Source organism: Aquila chrysaetos, chromosome 4 (assembly GCF_900496995.4).
Source record: "Aquila chrysaetos chrysaetos chromosome 4, bAquChr1.4, whole genome shotgun sequence".
Taxonomy (NCBI): domain Eukaryota; kingdom Metazoa; phylum Chordata; class Aves; order Accipitriformes; family Accipitridae; genus Aquila; species Aquila chrysaetos.
The window spans coordinates 43711946-43735996 of record NC_044007.1 but is presented as its reverse complement, the minus strand read 5'-3'; the positions used below and the strand labels follow the sequence as shown (position 1 = coordinate 43735996).

Here is a 24051-nt window from a genome sequence, read left to right as displayed (position 1 = left end):
CTTTCAGTATCTATGAATGAAGGCTGTCTCCTGTTTGATTATACTGCCAGAGCCCTTTCATCCACAGAGTCAATTGTTATTCCATTGAGCAAACTTTGGGAAATAAATCAGCAAACTGGTTACCAAGCTTGAAGAAGTTTGCTAGAGGTCATTGTACAAAAAGGAATCTTGAGGTCAGGTTCTTCCCACTCCCATTCTCCAACTCAAAACAGCAGCGTTGTCATTACAATTATATATTTTCCTATGCATGTGCCACACAGTACCATGCTTATCATAATGAGATGTATATTTATACAAAAAAATACCATTAGAAAAATGAGTATGCAAAATCATCCTCAAAGTTTAGCTTTTCATTTTAATTTTTTCTTCTTTTCATTAAAAGCTTAGCACAGTATACTCTGCTAAGAAAAGAATAATACAACTAAAACTTTCCCATCAGGAAGACACTGAGATGCACCACTGAATCCTATTTTCATTCAAACTACTATATGAACAGTCACAAAGACAGAATCATTAAACAGCTTTTCATCTCTAAAAGCATGTGTTTTCTGTGCAGTAACACATAAGATGCACTGCAGTTCAAAAATGGGTTTTGGCCAAAACATTGTCCCTCCCACTGCCACAACAGAAAGATCTCATGATACAACAGAAGTGGCATTTTTTTCTCTCTTCTTGCTCAACTTCTGGCATTATCTTCACTAATACTGAGGTATGCTGCTGATAAATTGTTGGAGTTTTTTTATTTTCTATAAGACTTTTTCTTTACTAAGTGTCTTGAAAGTCTTATGGTAGATCACTCACATAATATAAGGTCAAACCTTTCAAACATTTAATGGAGTACAGAAGTTCGGCAATCCCACATGAAGAGAAAAGACAATAAACAGAATTTAAAATAAAGATGAATTCATTCTGTCTCTCTCATCAGAGATTAAGACCTTTATGTAAAAACTGAGTCTGAACATCTAGGCCCAAATCATCATACAGAACATTCATTTCCCTGAGTAGGTATTCACTCTCGCACACCATGCGAATAAAACAGGTATAAACACACCAACAGCCCCAAATAATATATTAATTTATCTGCATCACCAACCTGTGTACTACTGAACTTGGAGTTTTCTTTTTAAAGGGTGTGTCATAAAAGCATTCTCTTCCAACACTATTACAATTGAAATGTCATAATAGATCCCAGCCCTCATTTCCTGTGTAAAATCCTACAAATGCATCTCTAATTTACTCTGAAATAAATTAGTCAGGACCTGCTTGGAAATCCTGCACAAGCTAGATCTGAAATCAGAACACTAACGAAGTCAAGATAGTACCTGCCCAACTTAATTATCCTAGAACATATTTGCACTATCAGTTCTGCTGCTTTGGGACCCTGCAGTGGTATGATAAATCCATGCAGTGGTACAGTACAATGAACACAGATTTCTAAGCAAGTTAGAAGAGCTCACAGCTCCATAATGAGTGGTGATGCATGCTGCAGAACTATTTACTCTTTTAAGGCTATATGACCAAGGGCTGTCAGCCTAACAAAACCTACCAGTATGGCACACGGAACTGCACATGAAATACTGAAATACTTCAACTTCTATGCTCAGGCCATAATTTTACCCCCTCTCTATGGTCATGCCTAACAGTCTTTCATCTTTTCTACTTTAAACCACAGTCAGGGGGTAATTTAAGAGGCTTTCCTCTACAGGAAGCTAACACTTTAAAGCAATGGCTACATTTAGAAGAAAAACAAATTCCAGCTTCATATTTAAGTCTTCTGAAAAACTGTGAACACTTTCAGGTTGCAAAAGGAACAAAAGACCAAACTGAATTCTACTCCACATTCAGAAGCTATGATAAATGGCCCTGTTATGCCACAACAAAACAGAAAATCCAGTTATGATGATCGCTTGCATTTGCTATACTGCTGCAGTTCATCTCCAAGCTCAACAGCCATTATAGCTACATGAAATTTGGTATAAATAAATACTGATGCGAAAAGGACAATCCATTTTCCCCTGAATTCAAGCTATTCAAATATGAAAAGCTTACAGCTTTGAAAGCACTCTTGTAATTTCATGCTACAGAGGTTGAGGGGCAATGTTAGCTTTAATATCTGATGTGCCCTTTCTAAGTTCTGCACATCACAAGAGCCAAAAGCTTCTTAGTCTCAGGTTTCTTCTACAACTCCGACAGTTCAGTGCTAAACAGACAGTATTGTTCAAATACTAAATTAATTGCATATAATTTTTTCAAGTTTTAACAAAGAGAATGCTAGATACATCTACAGTTTTAACAACCCAAACCAACTTGCAAAATACATACTTCCACTGCCAGCATTTTCTGTGAAATCAGTTTTAAAAATACTTTTGTTTCTTGGCGCCATCACCTGGCACTCTGTTGTCGTACAGTTCGGATTCCAAGTTCTTTCTATTACTGACACCAGAACAGCTCGGCACATTAATCCAAGGAGTGGGTATCACCTGCCCCAAATAGCAAATTGACAGATTTCAAAGATATACTCACATCACTTGTGGAGACTGCTCCTGGTTCCACAGAAGCCCCTGTACCACGTAGTTTCTAGCAAAAAAATATAAGTTTAAAATCAGAGCTGTCCTTCACCCTTACAGAACAGTTGTTAGTTACCAAGTTTCTTACAATTCTTTGATCCCTCTAGTCATAAAAAGATTAAGAATCTATAGACACTTTTCCTGCTCAATATATTATGATAATATATTGTATTTATTTCCCACACACACCATCATGTCTACAAGAATATGCTTGGAGCTGAACCTGGTATATCAGGATTTAATTTTTTTTTATTTAAGTGTGGATTTACTCAAGACTTTTAACCATCATCATCTTAGAATTTGAAAACTGTTCTCTTGAATCTTTCTGAAGGAAATTCCAACTTTAAGATTCTTCTTCCAGAGAAAAAAAACAAAACTCCTTTTTAATAAACCCAGTTTGGAAAACTATGAAAAATGTACCGTTACTAAACCTACTGAATGTTTCTCTGCTCTCCAGAATCTACTTCTGCTACAACACTACCTTAAAGAATCACAAATCACTGAGTTTTGATAAGGATTGAAGGGAAAATCTCCAAAAATTAATACAAAGGAGAATGATTCATCTCTGAAGGACAAGCCAGCAGTAAGCAGTTCATACTGAGCTAATGCCATAAAAATACTGTCCAAATAAGTCAAGATTTATTTAGTTTCAAGAGACAGGACTAAAACCAAAAGCTTTGTACTACAGTAAACTGGAAGAAAGTTTTGATATTCACCTCCTGCTGCCATGTGATTTTTTTACCAGTAAAAAGCTCTGAGAAACAAAACAATACAGGGAGACAAAAAACCTTCATCACATGTTTTCTCAGTGTCCAGAAGAAAAATCAATGTTAACCAACAGAAAAGGCAAAATGCCTTATATTTTATTTTTAATTTATTTCAAGCACTAGAGTAGATAATATAAAATATTAAGTTAAAAACTATGTGTTTGAATAAAGGATATTTAGCTTTAAAAGTGACAGAGTAAAATTTCATTTTAAAAAAGAAAACCAAAAATATACCTTTTGTTTCCGCATCTATATATTCATATTCTTGAAAAAAGTTTCCAAAGTCACTGTAACATTTAAACAGAAGTAGCTTTTTACCTGTGAACTGAGCTGAGTTTTAATCCAGTTGAAATAGTAATTCAAGTCACTGCCTTCCATAAGTTCCCTCCCCCAAGCAGCCAGTTTGGCAATAATTCTTGCTGCCTGAAAAAGAATGCAATAAACAGATTTTTCAAATGCAGTGCTTTCAGGATTCAGTGAGAATTCCTATAAGCTCTGGAAACCAAGTTTAGGTAAAAGATGGCCACTTACAGAAATCTACAGGGTTTCTATGTAAGGGACTCTTCATGCCTAGTAATTTTGTTTCTTCAGCTTTCTGCTGCTTCTACTTCCTAATAACCGGTATATTTTCACAATATTACCAGATACCTGCAGCTGATGAAGTTCACAAGGCACCAACTAAGAACTCAGAAAGGGGTGGAGGGGAGCTATCAATGGGCTACTGCTGTAGGACACTATTACAGTCAGAAATCCATCAACAGTAAGACACTTCTTAATGGCCTAACACATACATGAGCAGACTTACTTTGAGCAACCATGGCATATGCCAACACAAATGATTGCAAAGTATTAAAGTTTTTTGTACTTAACTTCAAGAAGGGAGAAGTTTCAATCCCAGAAATAGAAGAGCAGAAAGCCAAAGGGAAGGCAGAATTTAAGAATGAAGTTGAGGAGTAAAAATGTAGTCAGGTTAAGAATTTTCATGATGCTTATGGCACAAGAATACATATAACAAGAGCATATTTCTATGCCAGCCTTTCAAAATTATGCTTGAAGTAACTCTACATTGCAGCCTGCAGCTTATTTGCAGAAACATTTGAGCCAGCTTATATATAAAGAGGCAGTCTAACTGAGAAACCACTGAAGTAACACTGAAGTAAGGGTTTGTTTGCCTGCATACAGCTCCATGATGCACTGAGGAGACTATTCCAGGCACCTTTCCACTATACTGCATTCAGATGTGCAGCACCACCACCACTGATTTCTAGTGGGATCATGAATGAGAGTCTGGAACAATTATTTTTATACTGAAATATGTCAAATCCACTTCTGAATGTAGCCAAGTAACGCTCTAAAATCCTTTCAGCTTTAAAATATGAGATATTAGATCTCCAGCTTACCGTGATCCTGAGTTAAAACTGCTACCTGGCCCCTAAATGAGAGACCATTCACGCCTAGCAGAATTTGAGCCTGGACACAGAGGACAAGTATTTTTATCTGTCTATGCAGATGCAATGATGTGGCATCAAAAGTATTCTAGTGTGCATAGTAAGGAGGGGAAAAATAAAAACAATAAAAACAACACAAAACTAAAACTGTTTTGAAAAAAAATGCACAAACAGTACTGAAAGGCATAATAAGGGAGCAAACAGTGTCTTAAAGTGGATTCACATCACATGAGGTTCTCTGTGGCTTGTAAAGTTATTTGTATATTTTTGCAGTATCTAAAGAAAACAATATCTGAATAACACATCTGTGAGCAGAGAAATACTGGACATAGAAATTTCTGCACTATACATTTGAAAGCCACCATTCCAGGGAGACTAATTATTTTGCACTGCAGAGGTCTAAAAATTACACTTTAGCTGCATACTTGAGAAGTTAATATTGTCTGAGCTTGCTCAGACTGCAGTTTTGCAAAATGGGTCTTCAGCAGCAATACTGCCAAAAAAACCAAAAAACAAAAACCAAAAAATACCACCAACCAAAAAACCCCAACAGCCTTCTCCTTCAGCAGCACCAAGTAACCTGATTCCACAGCATGCAGTTAATCAGTCAGATTTAAAAAAAAAAAAAAAAAAAAAAAAAAAAAAAACCAAGCCTGACATTTTTCTTGAAAACGTGCCAGCTCACTGTTCAAGTCGCAGCACAGCCCCAAACACAGTTGCACTGGCCACACCTAAGGGCAAATAGCATGACTTGCATGGAATTCTTTGCGCCAGTACTGCCACCACAGCATAATACAGGCCAGGTATGTGGTTTTGTAGTTTGAGCCACTGATTTGATTCTACCATACCATGCCAGCACAAACACATGCAGTGAAGAACAATTCATAGCCATGCAGTTTTCTCCCTCTTCAAGCCATAATACAAGTTTTATTGGTGGAAACTATGGTGTCCATTAGGAATTTACAGTAATGCAACCATATTTTTCCCCAAAAAGGGAAAAAACCCTGCTGAGATGAAATGGGCAGTTCTTACCACAGATGACAGAAGAATATTAAGAATTCCAGAAAAGTTACTCCATATACACCAGCAGCACCCAGTTGCTCAAAGCATAGCAGATACCATACAATGCACGTGGTTGTACTGGCTTTGGCTGGGAAGGACTTAATTTTCTGCACAGCAGCTCATATGATATTGTGGTTTAGACTGGTGACCAAAACAGTGCTCATAACATACCAATGTTTTAGCTGCTGCTGAGCAGTGCTTACACAACATCATGGACTTCTCTGTTTCTTACTCTACACTTCCAGTGAGTAGGCTGGGTGCGAGGTCAAGAGGCTGGGAGGGGACACAGCCAGGACAGCTGACCAGAGATACACTAGCTGGGCATCAGTCTGCTGGTGTTGTGCAATTGCTTTTGCATCACCTCTTTTTGTTGGATTTGTTTAGGGTTCCACCCCACACACACCTTTTTCCCCTTCACTTACTAAACCATCTTTATCTCGACCCATGAGTTCTCTCACTTCTGCCCTCCCGATTCTCTCCCCAGCCCTGCTGTGGGGGACTGTGCAAGCAACTGGGTTGGAGCTTTCCTGTCAGCCAGGGTCAACCCACCACAACAGCAGACATTATTTCTTCCCCAGTATGCTTACAAACCGTTTTAAGCAGATTTCAAGCGGCACTGTACTAATTTGAGCATGTGAGAGAATAAGTTCATCAAGGTAAAGATATTTTCCCTTTCACAGGATGAGAACTTAAATTCTAATATTTGTACAGCATGAGGAGCATTGACTGGCAGTTGTGACAAAAGTTATTTTTCTAGTTATGTAACCTGCTCTAATCTCCCAGAAAAAACAGTGTCAATAAACAATGTAACTTTTCTTTCTAAAATGTGGTCAAGTGAAGCTTATCTTATTCTTTAGAATGACTCATCTAGACTGCAAGAGGAAAACTTTCCAGTCCAGGCAGTAGTTTACCTTCAAACTCAAAAATCTCCTGAAGAAAAATAAAACGAGCATTTTTCTCTACCATCTTTAGAGACAGGTTCATTTAAAACTTACCATATGCACAGTGAAAAGATCTTGTCGATTCAACATTGGCAGAAAATAGGACCATGCAGTGTTTTTACCACGTTTTGCATAATCAAAGAAGATACAAACACGCTGATGATTTTCCTGTAAAAATTGGGAGAGAGGAAAAGATGACAGACTTGTAAAAGCATTCAACATAAGGCAGTTATTTGCTCCTCATTGTGTTGGCATACATTATCAGAGTCTATCCTGGCTTGTAACAGCCCATGGAAACTTTTCAGTTCAACAGTTACTTGTGGATACAGTTCATTTCAGCACTCCAACATTAAGGTTAGAGATTTGGGGTGGGGGGAAACAAACTTTGAAACCCTAGTTATATCTCAGTAGTCCAACACCTGCTTGAGTAAAAATGGATATATCCTTTTGATCAAGCAAGCAGAATGAGAGAAATGAGAGACAAGCTAAATACTGTCTTTTCCCAGCAATCAATTACACTTGAATAAAGTCCATACAAAGTTTTCCACATATTGCTACTTCCACACAAAAGCCTGTTGTTCAGCTTGGCTGCGTGTGCTACAAGTGGAACTTCAGAGACGTAAGCTAGCCCTGCCTCTCCATTCCTCTCAATGGGAATCATAGAATCATAGCATGGTTTGGGTTGGAAGGGACCTTAAAGACCATCTATTTCCAACTCCCCTGCCATGGGCAGGGACACCTTCCACTAGACCAGGTTGCTCAAAGCCCCATCCAACCTGGCCTTGAACAATTCCAGGGATGGGGCATCCACAACCTCTCTGGGCAACCTGTTCCAGTGCCTCACCACCCTCACAGTGAAGAACTTCTTCCTTACATCTAATCTAAATCTACCCTCTTTCAGTTTAAAGCCATTGCTCCTTGTCCTATCAGAGCTCTTCTCTCCCACATGAGGCTGCAACTGATTCAGCTGTTATCTCAGGCAACCTGCATACCTAGGAGAGGACATAGCCACCAGAAGTCTGTTCTCCAGGGCTTCTAGGCTGAACCATAAGAGACCACAAGTACCTGAACCTGGGCCCTGTGCAGTTTCTTCAAGCATTTCACCTAATAACCACTGTGAAAAGCATCTATTATGGTTCTCCTTAAAGCAGACCAGAGAAGAGGCCATGCAAACCTGAAGGAGAAAGAGGAGCTCTGCTATTTCCTAGTAGCCTAGAACATAGACAGTCATCCAGAAAATCAAATACCTGGATTCTTGCTTTTCCTCAGCATTTCCATATAGTTTCTAGCCTGGTGGATAGTAAGTTTCATTCTAAAGAGAGATCTCCCCACTGAAGTCACACTACTATAACCAAGTATACAACTCCTATGAAGGAAGGCAAAACTGTTTGAAATACTGTAACTGGGAAAATGGCATGAGAACAGTACCTCAGTCTCCACTATCCAATGAATTTAATTTTCAAACTTCCCTAGCTGAAGGGCTTTCTTCCATCAATTCAGCACCCTATTATTAACTCTGTGGACCAAGAATCAGCTAGGCAAGCCTGCTTGTTAGAATACAATTCATTAAGCACAAGATGACCTGAATGTATCCATGATCCAAACACTGGCTTCTTACTAAGCATCAGAGTTGCAACCAACTCTTCATTCAAAGTATCAAAGTTACTGCACCACATGGGCTGCAAACTGCTGTCCTGATCACTGACCGGGGAAGGTGAGGTGTCACTAGTTATCTGGCAGTCATAACCCTTACAGTGATTAATGCTCTATATGGCACGTGTCAAAAAGCACTCAAAAACCCTCTGAAAATTTGTTGTTCAAACTGTGAAATAAAAAAAAAAAAAAAAGTGAGATCTCAGGAACACAGTGCCTTGGTGGAGAGCCTCCGCTCTGTGAGAGCTAGTTTGATGAAAAACGGCAGTTCGATCAAATAAATTGCTGTTAGCATCTACACCTGGGCTACACAGAGTCTAGCTAAAAAGATCAAAAATACTAGATCAATGAGTTCAGTTTACAACATAACTAAGGAGACAACAGACAGGTCTGGAAGCAGGAAAGCTGAAACAATTTCAACATGCTGTCAATCAGAAGACTAGTCTGCTTTGCTGTTAAGGTGCGGGGTAAAGATGGGAGGGAGGGAAGGAGTGGAGAACTGCCTACGGCCCTGAAATATGTGATGCTGCACCTTCCCAGGCAGCTACTGACTATACCAATAAAAAGGAAATCCTGAAGCTCTCACATCAACAGTTGAATAATTTAGCATCTGTCATTTTTGAAGCAGCATAATGAAGCTCACTTGGGTGGTACTGCTACCTTCAGCAACTATGGTGCAGGTTCTTAAAGATTTTATAAGTAACAGACTGTGCAGTGTGATGACGTCACTAATCCAGAAAAATTGTTCCAAATATTTATCATATGAATAGAATAATAAATGTTTCCTCAGAGACTCCAGTATGCTAACACTCTCCACCTTCAGAAATAAACAGAATGGTGATATTCTTATAAGGCAATCACCACATTAATCTGCCAGCCTCCAAAAGAAATCTTTCTTAGAACAATGATCAAATCCGTAAGTAGAACTGCAGGAACAATCCTAGACACCCAGGTAGGCTTTTGGTGTGCTCAAAACACAGTTAATATGATTTTTACAACCTCACAAGAAAAGCACAGAAAGATAATAGAAGAACCACAGACAGTCATTACCAACACAGACAAAAGCTGGATACTGCTATGTACGATAGTTTCTAGAAGTTTCAGCTATCAAAAGTAGCTTTCAAATATTATTTGTTCGTTTCATGAAACTGCAGTGAACATCTTTGCTCAAAACAATGTTAATGAAAGAGCCAGTGGCACCATGACAGGCCATATCCTTGAACAATTTATCGCTTAAAATCTTTGCATGTACTGAATTTAGACTACTTGGGCAAAGACAGGAGACTTCATATCCACTACTGTGTATCCTTCTGTCCATGCAGTCTGCAGAGACCCTGCACTAAACTCAGTCACAGAGTCAATGGCCTATATGCTGCTTTCTGACAAGAATCTTACACCTTGGAAGTGTGCAACCGAGAGTCCATAAGGCATCAGTGACAGCATGTTCTACCACCTGAACATGACCAAAAGAAAAGAGAAGTCCTGTGTCAGCCTTGCCTAGTGGAGACATGGAGGGTTAGGAAGCCCTGGGATGATGCCATGCAGATGCCCACACACAAGCCCTCTATGCCAGCAGCAAGATATCCCTGAAGAACAAAATCACACAGAGCATTGCAAAAGCCAATGCAGCCTTTCAGACACTGAAACAGAATCTCTAAAGTGAAGAAGGCATCCAGTTTCAAACAAAGGCAAATATATACTGTGCACCAATATCTCTATTCTCCTGTATCACTATAAAGCCTGGACAATTTAAAGTCATTCTGTTTAACATTAAGAATTCCACACATGCCACTTCTGTGGCAGGGTAAGGCCCTGAATACAGAAATGTCAGTGCATCACCATAAAGTCAAGAAAACACATTCATCTAGACAGAACCAATATGGCAAATAAGAGATTACTCAAAACTACCTTCTGTGACCACCTAGGACTAAAGCAATTGTTCAAGAGTCGGCCAGTGAAAGCCTTTACCTGTGGGGTATTAATTCCACAGCACTAGAAATTATGTCGGTTATGGCATACTGTAGCTATAGGCTATGTGCTAAAGTCAAAGCACATAAGCAAAACAAGACCCACTAACGCTCACGAAAAGTTCCAAAGAAGAGCAAGTGAAACGATTACTTCTGTGGCCACCGATATGTCTCACACAGAAAACGAGACCCATTCATCACAAAAGTAGCCATAATAAACAGAATTCTCACACACTAAGACAATCTTTATCATCAAACATGTAAACCAAACAAGGTACTCCCAACTTAGCGTCCTAATCAAGGAATAACACTGAGGCTCCCTTTTGTCTTCTCTGCTTCTTCACGTTTGTGTCACACTTGAGAAAAAGTAAACCTAAAGAGGAGACGAAGAGGGTTAAGTAACAAAGCTGCAGATGGGCGTGAATAAACTGCCACCACCACCACTAGCTATTATTCTAGCAGTCAGGGCATTCACTCAGGGCTCTAATGTGCAGACAGGCACCTGGAAGAACACCATAATCCCCATGTTATACGTACCACAGAGAGGTTCACACTTTTCAACTTGCCTATTGACAATACTGAACACTCAGAGCTGGAATTAGAACTCACATGGTTCACCTCCTAGGGCAATGCCTTAAACTATTATCACCAGACACATTTCACTGTAACCTTGTATTAAATATAACATAAAACAGCAGAAGAGAAACTGTCAAACAGCCAAATATTCTACATGAATACCAGGAGAAAACCTCGCTCAACTGAACCCATCTTGTTACATCATCACTCCAACCACTTTCTCTTAGTCTACTAGAGAGCGAAGAAATGCAAAAGCAGGATTATCTGATTAAGTAAAGTCTCCTCTTGACTTGTCCCAGTCAGCACAGCATTTGTGACACTAAATTTAATAGCCTACTCTTAAAAGCCACTGTATCACATAGCTACAGAGATATATATTTCATTGAATCAAGAGTTCCTGGTTTATATTTAAACCATGCAGGATTTCAGAACATGTTGTCCTAAACAGTCTAACTTATGTTGGAAACCTGAAGCTGCAGAAACTACACCTTCTTGCTGAGGGTGGCCAAATTAACACTTTCATAGGAAAAGCTTCAAGAACTTTAAGTTAGAAGTCATATCCTATCTACATAACAGGAAAGGTCTGAGGTCACAAATCATCCCTTAACGTCCAAGTTTTGCATCAAACATGGTTGAGAGCTGACAGACAAGCATACAGGTATGTTTTATTTTGAGAATATGAACATACATATACAAGACTAAGTTACCCATACAACTTTAGGTTTAACATTTAATTTCTGAAGACAAGATCTGAAAATTTAAAACAGTATTTTTAATACAGTATGAGAAACACCTGAAGAGACCTGAATTAGGCTAAGGAAACATTCAAGCATGCATTTAAAGACTTAAAATTAAGACAGGTTATTGACCTACTTGTAGCATATCATCAACCATAGTCAGAATGTACTGAACCGTCTGTTCCTTGGAGATATGAGTCATCAAGTTTATAAACGTTTTAGCACACTAGAAAAATAAGAGACATTAAAATTAATACTAGCAATTGTCTTCATTCCTTTTGATAATATAAAATAGGACCTCATTAATTCACAGTTAAGTCTTACATAATCATTGAGCATCCCAACATCTCCTCCAATCGCAATAAGAGATGAATACATTTGACATTATATTACAAAGAAAATTTTCTGGCACGTTGATCGTTACCCTTTACAAATTGTTTTATGGCTTTCAAATGAAATAACAAGTACTCACTAGTGAAAGTCGGCAAGGTGCTTTTTTGAAAGACTGATTAGAAAAACCTCCATCAGTGTCCTTTTTTTATGGCAGTGAGGAGATCAACCAAGTAAATTGACAAAACGGCTACAACTCTGACATGGTATAACAAAGTTTCAGCAACTTGAATGGGAGGGAGGGAACACAGGTCACTCTTACCTGTTCACTTCCTATACCTTGTAGGCAAATCTTTGTTCCCTATTTGAGCTGTTTTCTGCCCCTGAACAATTCTACTCTACAATTTCAGCAACAGATATAATAGGCTGCAACAGTCACAACACTACTTTTTACACTTCCTCCTTCCCCTTCACCACATTCAACTAAAACTGAAAGAAAAATGGAACTCTGAACTGCTACACCGTAACTATATAGTGGCATATAATGTTCACCACATATGCTTTTGTCACTATGCAAATTATGGTCCATTACATAGCAGTCACACAATACAATTTGGGAGGGGAAAAAACCAAACCAAACCAAAACAAAACACAGAACAGCCTAAAATTAAAGTAGAAAAAAAGGGCTGGAAAGTTGTGTGTCTTGAGTGCACGTCCTACTCTTCACCTTCCCCTCTGCCTCCCCCAATCCTCTTGATGTCTGACATGGTCTGCTAGAACCTCAGGCTTTTGAGATTCTACTGTTTCAAATGTCATTAAAGTGTCTTTGGGCATCCTTCCTGGACTCCATAAGCCAAAGAGCATGGGTCACCTATCAATCTTATATCGGCTCCGTCCAATGCAGATGTCTCGTATCTTACTGTGCATAAAATGACACTAGACACCTGTGTTTAACTGAATTCACCTTAGCAGTCAGTGGTCTCTATTGCTGGAACTACCTTGTAATTGTTCAAGTAGCTAAGCAGAAATCTTTCCGGTAGTAGCTTTCATCAATAAACTAAGGAAAATAGCTCAAAAAAAAAAAAAAAAAAAAGTGACTCAAGTACCAGTGTGCATGATTAAGTAAACTGGGATGAGGAAAGACTTGAGTTAGCTTGTCCCACAACAGAGTCAAAGTCAGATGACATTTAATAAATATTTAATAGCTTTTAAAAGAATGTCCAACCTATATCTAGGAAAAAAAAAATCATAATAGCAAGTTTTATACTTTTTCCATAACATCTTAATTGTATACAGCCAACAATAAAATAGAGTTGGTATGAAAATTTCTTTCCATCCTCCTCCCCAAAAGACAGATTATTAAAAGAAAGGAAAGTTACTTGATTGCCTTCTGTTTGCAACAACTCCTGTTTTTCTTCTGGATTCCTTTTCTGTTCAAATCTTTGAATAAATTCACAGTCTTCACCTGAAATCATCTGCCCTCTGGAAAGCAAAATATAAAAACATAAGTAACATGAACAATAAGTTATTTCAAACTGTATTGGGTTTACGTGGCAAGGTTTTGGTAGCAGAGGGGCTGCAGGGGCAGCTTGTATGAGAAGACACCAGAATGCCAGCCAACTTCCGGATTGACCCGCTGCTGGCCAAAGTGGACCCACTTGGCAATGATGGTAGCACCTCTGTGATAACATATTTAAGGCGGGGGGGGAAAGCTGTGCAATTGCAGCCAGTGAAAGGAGTGAGAATATGTAAGAGAAACAACCCTGCAGACAGCCAGGTCAGTGAAGAAGGAGGGGGAGGAGATGCTCCAGGCGCCGGAGCAGAGATTCCCCTGCAGCCTATGGGGAAGACCATGGTGAGGCAGGCTGTCCCCCTGCAGCCCAGGGAGGACCACGGTGGAGCAGATATCCACCTGCAGCCCGTGGAGGAGCCCACGCCCAAGCAGGCAGATATGCCCTAAATGAAGCTGCAGCCCATGGAAAGCCCACACTAGAGCAGGCTCCCAGCCAGAGCTGTGGCCCTGCGGAGAGAAGCCCACACCGGAGCAGGTTTTCTTGCAGGAGCTGTGACCCCATGGGAGACCTATGCTGGAGCAGTTCATGAAGGACCATATCCCATGGGTGAGACCTCAGGCTGGAGCAGGGGAAGAGTGTGAGAAGGAAGGAGCAGCAGAGACGGAGCATTATGAACTGACCACAACCCCCATTCACCATCCCCCTATACTCCTTGGGGCAAGGAGATAGAGAAGTCAGGAATGAAGTTGAACCTGGGAAGAAGGGAGGGGTAGGAAGAAGGTGGTTTTTAGATTTGCTCCTATTTCTTATTATCCTACTCTGTTTAATCGGCAATAAATTAATTTAATTTCTCCAAGTAGAGTCTGTTTTGCCTGTGATGGTGATCGGTGAGTGATCTCCCTGTACTTAACCCACGAGATTTTTGTCATGTTTTTTCCCCTGTCCTTTTGATGGAGGGAGAATAACAGAGTGGCCTGGTGGGCACCTCGTGGGCAGCCAAGGTCAACCCACCAAACAAACCTTATTTTCTTTGACTTGAGGTATCAACAGTATCGCTTTACCAATCCTGTATCTGACAGTAGAACGTAAAGAGCTCCTTCAGCAAAAGGTCTCATGTAGAAAGAATTTAACACTAATGACAGAATAATCTCTCTAAAGCCTTCCCTATGCATCACGTCTGCTCAACAATATTCTCCAAATGGTCAGTGGAAATAGTTGTCAGAACTGAAATACACACAGCTAGCATATTATGCCAAAATTATAATACGTAACATGAATAATAGTCTAATTCAACCTGAATTAAGTGTTGAAAAATAAAATTAATTGTTATTTCAAGTTTGCAATAAGCACTGAAGAGAATTTTAAGGAGTACAGAGAACTTGGTTCCTAATGTATTTTCAGCTTTCACCAATTACGACATTTCAGCTTTTCCTGGTAGTTTAAAAACTGTTACGCATGCAAGCTCATCCAAACACATGCCAAGGGGGCTTGATATAGTAAACTGCTGTGGATACCTATAAGCTAACAGATCTCTACTTGATCTTCAACTTAATATGCAAAGGGTTACTGCCATCATCAGTGCCATTTTAGAAAGCTGTTGACTTAGCTGAAGACCTGGCAGAATATTGTTGGGGATTTTTATAATACAAAACTTACAATCACAACAAATAACAAAATTGTCAAAATAGTACAGTCAGGTACTCTTCAGGTAAGAAAACTAATTTTAAATCAAGTAGTCCTGAAAATATCCAAGACTTTAATAGGTGACTAGCTTTACCGGTTATACCAGGAGTGCTTCAGGAAATAAGAAAATTGTGCACATCATCATCAATACAAAAAAATCACAGAGGGTGAAAATATTACACATTGCTCTGTTTCAGTTATTTCCAAGACTCATCTTCTCTTACATTTTTGTTCAGTGAAATGCCTTTTCCACTTTGCAAAGCTATGTAGCACGGATTCTTTTAATCAATCTTTTCCATGTTCCGGGTCAGTTTCCAGATGTTCCATGATTACAGCTTCCATTAAAATCCTTGTAAACTTACAGCAAATGTTCACTTTTTTTTTTAAACTGGCTCACCTGGATTCTTGAAACACAGAAACAGAAATAAGACCTACAATGTGTTCTTATCCTTCCTCTTACTTAAATGGTTATGTCTTGAGGATGGCCTCATCACAGGGCCATCTTTTACCTATTTACTTTTCAAGCAAAGAACATATGTAGTCCAGTACCACGTGCACTATTCCTGTATTCTATCTGCTTTGTAAGAAATATCCTCATTTGCACTGAGGAAAGGCAATTATGACTTACTAGATGGAAGATTCATAAAGCCAGTGGTAGTTCTTGACTAGTTTCTACTAAAACTTAACTAATTATAGATGAAAAAGTAATTAGCCAATGATGACCATGCTGCTACCACATGCCTTTTAGATTGACTTGTGTTCTTTCTTGCCTTTTAAGGATGGATTTGAGCAGTTGTTGAAAGATGAGGACAATTCATATGCCACAAATACTAGACTTAACAACCCATAACTAGAAGCCTCTCATGTTTCAATCAATGCTGGCCAAGCTAGGGACTCCTGGATGATATTGATATAAAAGTAACCAGATGAGCTGCTTGTTTATAAGAATATTGCCATTTAGGAAGCACTTCAAAGATGACATAAGGTGAAACCTTAATTTTCAGCTTTAATGCTTGAAAAAACCTCAGCCCAGGAAGAGAGATGCTTCTTTATAGCCAGGCTATTAGAAGAGGTCTGCCAACTGCCAAGGAAAAAATGCTTTCAAGCTTTAGTTTTCATCCTACATTAGGCCACAGGGGAAAAAAAAAAAAAAAAAAAAAGAAAGAAAAGAAAAAAGAAAGACAAAAAAAAAGTGTGAGGATTGATGTTGCCTTGAGAGCAAAAGACATTAGGGTTTACTCCTTATTGCTTTGTAAGTGCCATTCAGAAAGACACTTTCCAGCCCATACAAAACAGTACAAGGGATTTGACAGCTTTGTAAACAAGTTGTTAATATTTTATCAGGGATCTCATACATCTGATTAATAGTTTTAGTAATATCAAATGCATCCATTTCCATTCATTTCATTTTAAAACTGAAATAACTGATTAGGTAATAAACCTTAGCAACCAGTGGGAAAAAAAAAAAAAAAAACAACAAACCCGCACCATGAAAAGATGCAGAACAGCTTCAGACAGCTGGTACCAGCTACCATGATGCTATTACCACATTTTCCTCATCCCCTCTTCAAAGAGACAGGAATTTTCCAGCACCTTTTAGCAAACAATGCAAGCAACCAAAGTTTCCCTCCATCCCTGTTCCTAACAGCCATTTCATTTCTTATTTTCCAGGATCTGTCTACATAGTCTTTTGTCAACAGATTAAAGTCACTTTGACTGAGCTTCAGCTGTCTGGGTATAACAAGTTTAGACCAGGAGTCCTGTAACCACATTTTAAAGCTCTGTGCTTGAGACACTAAGGCCTGCCTTTGAGAGCACTAGTTACAGAAGAGTAAACAGAAGCTTTGTAAGATTTAGAAAACAGGAATTTGTAAGACCACCATTTTTAAAACCTCTTGGTCTCTCAAGATGATTCAGAAACTTGTGATTCTTTTTTTTTTATTATGCATTTCCTCCAGCAGCTTTTGTTCCTTTTTTTTGTTTGAATGATTTAACAAAAACCATTCTGGAGGTTAGGGATTTTTTGTTTGGTTTTTAATTTGGGCCTTTTTTTGTTAGGTTTTTTTTTTTATATTAAAAAAATTGACTACATCTGCAGCAAACATGAAGTTCATACGAAGCCATCATGTCAAAGCATAATTTCTTTTATCCAGGTATCTACAGTACTTTGCATGTACCTGAAGGACATTTATTTTATCCAATTGCTCAACAGTTTTAACATTACAAAATTAAAAAATTAAAACAGGCTGAATGTACTCTACAAGACTAGACCAAATTTAAAAAAAAACAGACCCAAAAACGTCCCCAACACCAAAAAACAACCACACACACTACAAGTTAGGAAACTTCTATCTTTCTTCTAAGACAAGATTGGCTTTTGAAGTCCAAGATATTTAACCCACTTTAGAAGGTTCCCCCACCCCCAGGAAAATAAAATAGTTATTTTAACATCAGAATTCACAAACATGTATGTAAAGTACTTGAAGACACACAGGAAGCTAAGTACAAATTAGCCACCAGGTATCTCACCTGATTAAATATGAAGTATCGTCAAATGCTGTATACCTAGAAAACCTACAGTGTATTAAGATGTAAGTTAAACTCTGAAACAAGTTCATTTCTCCACAAAACCTTGGAAAGCAAAACCAAACTTGCTTCAAGCAAGCTAACACACCATCCAAAGGCATTCTGACACTCTGTGGCAAATGCTGAAAGCAACCACACAGTATAGAACAGCAACCCACCATATTTTCAACTAGCAGAGGGCATCGACACCTCTAAACTGCTATAAGTCTCAAGATCCTAAGGCAGGAAAGTCTGTAGAGAACTAATGGCCTCAACTACATTTAGTTTCCAGAAGGTAGGTAGACCTACACATCACCTTCCACTGTTCCAAGTTTTGCCACTTTCTTTTCCCTCAGACACAGATCCTAGCTGGAATTCAACACAAAGAAAGTGTAAATTTTAGCATTTAAAAAAAAACCAAACACCTTTTTCCACAGCCTAATTTTGAAGTGAACAGTGAACACCATTGCAAACTGGTAATATGTACAGTTGTCATACCTAAATATTTCACTTTTGTGCCGACTGTATACACAGAAAACCTCAAAAGTCAGCAGTTGTGTGTTAGCATAGTCTGACATTTAGTTTACAGTTATAACCTTCAGAGATGGAATAAACAATATGCCAGTTAATCTTTAGCTTGAACTGACTCTACAAGGGAAGTCAGGCTACTAGAGTCTGACCAAGTATTAGTAAGCCATTTTACTTTTGCACTGAAGAACAAAGAGAGCAGAAAAGAACTTCAGAATGCCTTCCTGTGTGACCCAGACTCCAATGCTGTTGCAACTGATGCAATCTTTAAAGCATCTTTATACACATACAACTGTCACAGACAGATTTAAAGAAAAAAAAAAAAAAAAACAACTTCATCAGAATTTCTCGTGAAGTTCTTTGACTCCAACTACATAAATACTATCTATAGTTTAAGGAACACAAACTATGTCATACCTGAGTTGATGCATTGTTAGGGAAAACAAACATAAAAATCTTTCCTCTAATGCAAAAATGTCTGAAGACTTGAAGTATGCCTCCATATACCTATATGCAAGCTTATCACACCAAATGCACAGACTGCCAGAACAGGAGCTCAAAAGAAAGCAAGAGAAGTGTTCTTCAGAATCACCAGCACCCCATCTTCCTTCTACTCTACAGACCAGAACAAACTGCTCTGATCTGCCTCTAACAGGTGCATCAGAAGCAAGCAGTTTCCACTCATTTACTAATGTGCTTCATTCCAGAAATGAGTCAATATAGCTGCACTGACTTTTCAACAAATCCCTTAGAGCACCAGCCTCAAAGACACCATCACATCCAAACCTGCCCATTGTAAAAAGGACATGTCCAAAATAGGTATAATTTTATTTCTTCCTTAGAAGTACCAAAAGTGCTGCTGATGTTTTCCAGTAATTAATGATAAGGAAACTCCTCAGCCAAGGAACTACTTATCCCACGATGCTCCACAATCCCTCTGGCACCATTTAAGTTCATCCTTGACACTACCTTAGCCAGACAACCAGGCTGTTATCAGTAAATACAAGACACAAAGATTACATTTATTTCAGAGCAATAATAAACAGGATACACGTCATTGACATAGAGAGGGCATCAAGCATTGAACAGTCTTACTATAGGATCACAAACACTAGCCAGATGCACTACAGTAGTCTCCAAAACCTGGCTAACCCATCAAAGAGAGGAAATAACTAGTACATTCTTCTTTCATAGATTCCAGAACAAAACAAAGTCAAATTCTACATCTAGAATCTGAAAAAGAACCATCAACCCTGTCTCCTGATCAAAGGAAGTTACATAGAACTTTGCTGACAGACAAACAAAACTCCCCCATCCTTATTCAGCACCAGAGAGAACCCCAAGAATAAAGGAAAATTAGAAGTGGTAGACCACATAAAGCACAGTCAAGTAATTAATACTACATATGTATTCAAAACACAACTCCTTGCCAAACAGAACCATCCCCTATACTAACAAAAGCAACAGATGAATCTCACCAGCCCTATAGTCTGAACCACTAGAGAATCAGTGAAAAAGACTACCTGATATGCACTTACATTGACAGTGAACAACTGTATTCCCACTTTCATCCTGAATAACTAGCTGTTCACTTGCCACTAGGACAGCACAGGAACAGCTGCTCAGGCTTCCTCAGGACACAGTTCCTATCAGATGGATAACAGGGCTCACAGTAACAGCAACAGCCACTCAGACTGTTCGAAAAGTGCTTGGTAGCTGCCACTGTCAAGTTGCCACACCAGCCTTCCTCTTCCGCCTGCAAAGCCACCACTGTAATGTCACACTATAAACTGAACGAGGAACTGATCCATCTGAAAAATAGCCTAGGAAAAAGGACGTTTCCTCAGCAGATCAGTTCCTTTATCCAGATTTATCATGCATATAATCCCAAAGAGAAAAAAATAACACAACTGAATGAGTGGAATAAGCAAGACTGAGCTACATAGCATATGGCAAAGCAGGTAGTCATTAATAAGCTTCTACTGGGTTAGCATTTCTCAGCTTGCATGTGTACAGTTTTGCAACAGTATTTTAATAGATAGCATATATTTATGTATGCATCACAGCAATCTGAAAAAAACTACTTTTTGTGAAGTGGTGTAATGCTGATGATCACAAAGCATCATCAGTATGGTCTGTACCTCTAGAATCATCAAAATTTCTGCCACTTCAGTTACAAAGCAACAAACACTGAAGTAATTTGTTATTATACGTGGACCCTCAAGAGATAATAGTAATTTACACTTTACCAATATTCTTCATAGGTATGCGTCATGAGGAATGCAGGGCTACAAGAATCTTACATTTCACTTCAGAGTAGAGAGGACTAGTAAAAGCCTGTTTCTTCTCCCTGTTCCCTACCTCACACACAAATCTATTTTTCTCAGCATGTCCCTATATCCTCTTTGGACAATATTTCTCTCATTACTCCCACTGCCATTATATATGTTCCAAAGTAAACTCTGAGCTTATCTGAAACAGCAGCACAGCTCTCCCCAGACTGAAGTATTTGTTTCAGCCTACTCCCCGATTTACTTGCTTCAATTGCTCTCCAGCACTATTCTTCCTTTAGTTAAGGTACGGCTTATTTCCTGGACTACCAGTCCAGTTTTTCTAGTACAATTTGTATTGACACAAAAGCACTTCAGCAATAGAGATAACATACCAACATATAAGACAACTCTTACTATAAACTTTTCTTACTTCAGTACTGATCCAATAAGGCTAAAATTGAGAATGGTGTTTGAATGATGAGGGGAAAAAAAATGGACAGTTTTATCACACATTTGTGCAAAATTATATTATTTGCTATTACAGCGTTCAGTTCACAAAAGTAGCGTTCCCCTTTTGGTAGTAAGTCATAAGAAAATTTTTCCTAACTACTTCCATTTAATGTCAATTTTTTCCAACTACTACCATGGGACCAAGATAGTGTTCCTCACTGTAACCTAATGTTCCAATGTAACCCAAAATCTCAAAAAATCTAATACTTACGAGGGAAGGGAGGGGGAAAAAAAGAAAAGAAAAAGAAAAAAATTGGGGAAAGTTTTTACTTACTGGAGATATGACTGCCAGTTTACTTTGTTTGCCCGAACTTCAGCAGCTTTGGCAGCAATGATGTTTGTTGGGACAGCAGCATCTACAGCACCTCGGATATCCATCTTGATTGATAATTAGAATGTATCTAGAAATGCAAGTCACATTTGAGACCTCTTGTTAAAGTATTAAAGAGCAGAGTATCTGCCAAATATTTTAAAGAAATAAAAAGGAAAATCTGTTTTCAGGTGTCCCATTCCCTAAAACTGTACTCGGTACTTTCTGAGAAATCAAAGTTTTATAAAGCATCTAAAATATGACTTCCCCAAAACAAACAAAAATAAGTCATACCTACACACTAAACTGTAGCCAATCACAAGTTTGCTAAAATAAAAGATATATACCATTACTAAATAACTTCCAGTCTTGTAAATTCTTAAACAATCAAATTAAGTTATTTGAATAAAGACTACTCTTTTGCAATGCCCAAGTAGCCCTATAGATAACAGAAGCTGTTTTCCTTCCAAATCAGGGTTGAAATTCAGTGCATATCCTCCCCACCCACACACATTAGGACTGATTTAGTTCAGGTATTTGTCTAAGAGTATTTAGACATTAGAGACACATGAACTACAACTTCAGGAAAAAAAAAAACAACCACAAGTTATATAAATTAAAACCCACATTACACAGACTAACAAGAAAATTCGTATCATCACCGTACAGAAAGCAAACTGAAAAATAAATACAAAGAGAAGCTCTTCATCAGGACATATTACATTACCATAGACAGTGACCTTCACCACTTCTTTCTCCTTCCTTTACAGTTTAACCTCCACCTGACTTTGTTGCCAAAACAAGAAGTGTGTTTGCAGAGGCTTGAGACCCAGCTGGAGCAGGAATTCCTTACAACCTAAACAGCATCAAGCCTCTCCACTCAGCCTCTTTCTGGACTTTTCTGGCTCCCTTTATGGAGGCAAAAGCAAACTGGCACATTCTGCTCCATCCCTAACAAGCATACCTCGTTTGTATGACTGAACGAAAATACGATTCTAACAAAAGCAAAAAAGGAACTACCCTGAACAAATGGAGCAGCAGAACCGTCCTCCCTTTGAAACGACTTCCGTGAGCAGGCGCCCACAGAGACGGCACCATTTACTCCGTCCTTCAACGACCACTGAACCTTTCCTAGCTCTTACACGACCCAACCAGAGCCATTCGAACACTCCTCGAGCCGCAGGGGAGGGCAGGGTGGGCGACAGCGGTTTCGGCAGGGGCAGGGTGGGTGACACCGGTTTCAGCACTACTCAGGCTCGGCAGGTTCGTGGAAGAAGCCGAGAGGCGCCTGGAGCAGAAGGGGTGGGGAGTGGAAGACACTTGGCCCCGTCCTGCCACTCCCTGCACAGGCTCACAGACACGGCCGCCTCCTGAGGGGCCCCGGGGAGCCCAAACCCTCGGGGAAGCCGCGGCGCCAAGGCGGAGCCCTTCGCGCCGGCCCCGGGCCCGCCGGAGCCCCCGGGAGAGGCCGTGAGGGGGCAAGCCCCCGCCCCGGGACGCCCCCCACCCGCCCGTCCCTGTGGCGGGCAGGGCCCGGGGCAGCACTCACTCACTCACTCACTCACTCACCCCACGGGCACGCCGGCGGGTGAGGGCCGTGGGAGGGAGAAGGCTGCGGCCGCCCCTCGGCAGGCCCGGGGAGCCCCGCGCACCCAAAGGCCGCCGCCGCCGCGCTCCGCCGCTCTCCGCAGCAGCCCCACGGCGGCCGCCGTCACGTGACGCCGCTCACCTGACCGCCACGGCGGCCTCCGAGGGACAACTCAGCCCGAGAGCGAGCCGCAGCCGCCGAGCGGTGGGCGGGGCTCCCGCACGGCCCCACCCGGCAGCAATTATGGGTACGCGGTATTAGTCGCCTCTACGCGTGGCCGTACATATACAATTGTGTATACGTATTTAGAGTACATATTTATACACACGCGCACGTGTACGTAATATGTTTTTCTATGCGGCTCTGACCCCGTGCCGAGAAGACGGATGGCGGCAGGGTACCGCGTGCTATTTGCTGACAGGAAAGGGCTCGGCGCTTCCACGGAGAGAACACGAGGCTGGCTGGGAAGGGCTGAGAGGCTCCCCCCGGTGCTGCCCCTCGGGGCGAGCTCCTCCCGGCCCCCCGGGGAGGGCCAGGCTGGGCAGGGAGCCCCGGGAGGGGAGAGGGCCGGGGAGATGGCGGGCCACGACCCTGGCGCTGAAACGCCTCCTTGGGTTCTGCGTTTTTTTCCCAGTACCCAGCGTTTTCTTGCCTTCCACCTCTCCTGCTGCAGTGGGGCAAGTTTGCTCGTCCCTACGGCTGGAGAGCGGGCAGGTGTTGCGGGGCCCCCCGCTTCTGGTAGAGGGGTCTGACTGCCCGCGCCATGTTGCGTCGGGCCGGGCCTCGCAGCCCGCCGCGTCTCGCCTCTCCTTCGCCTCGTGAGTTGCACCAGGGGCACACGGTTTCTTCCTTCCCAAGTCGTATCTCAGTGGGAGATACACCCTGCACAGCTTCTTCCTTTTTTAAAAAATGGCCTGTGTACGTTGGGCTTTGTCTTTATAAGCGAAAGGAGCAGGAAACTTTTCAGACCAAAAGCCCAAGTGTTTCAGAAACCACAAGCTTAAACTTCCATGTTTCCGAGAAAACACTTCT

At 40.4% G+C, this 24051-nt stretch overlaps 1 protein-coding gene across 4 annotated transcripts in view; it reads right to left on the bottom strand.

Annotated features, from left to right (window-relative positions):
* The window catches only part of ATP6V1H (ATPase H+ transporting V1 subunit H), a 51694-nt gene extending 28530 nt beyond the window's left edge, over positions 1-23164 (bottom strand). Inside the window, exons 1-7 of one of the 4 annotated variants that reach the window (XM_030011840.2) lie at positions 23001-23164; positions 21396-21522; positions 13428-13530; positions 11855-11944; positions 6840-6953; positions 3653-3757; positions 2524-2577 (exon numbers count right to left, since the gene is read on the bottom strand). In XM_030011840.2, the coding sequence (XP_029867700.1) occupies positions 2524-2577; positions 3653-3757; positions 6840-6953; positions 11855-11944; positions 13428-13530; positions 21396-21499 (570 nt within the window). In that variant the 5' untranslated portion in view covers positions 21500-21522; positions 23001-23164. Of the gene's footprint in view, positions 1-2523; positions 2578-3652; positions 3758-6839; positions 6954-11854; positions 11945-13427; positions 13531-21395; positions 21523-22158; positions 22342-22451; positions 22584-23000 lie in introns of those variants that run through there. The other 3 variants (XM_030011841.2, XM_030011842.2, XM_030011843.2) reach the window with 3 other exon arrangements.
* Between the last annotated feature and the right edge of the window lie 887 nt (positions 23165-24051).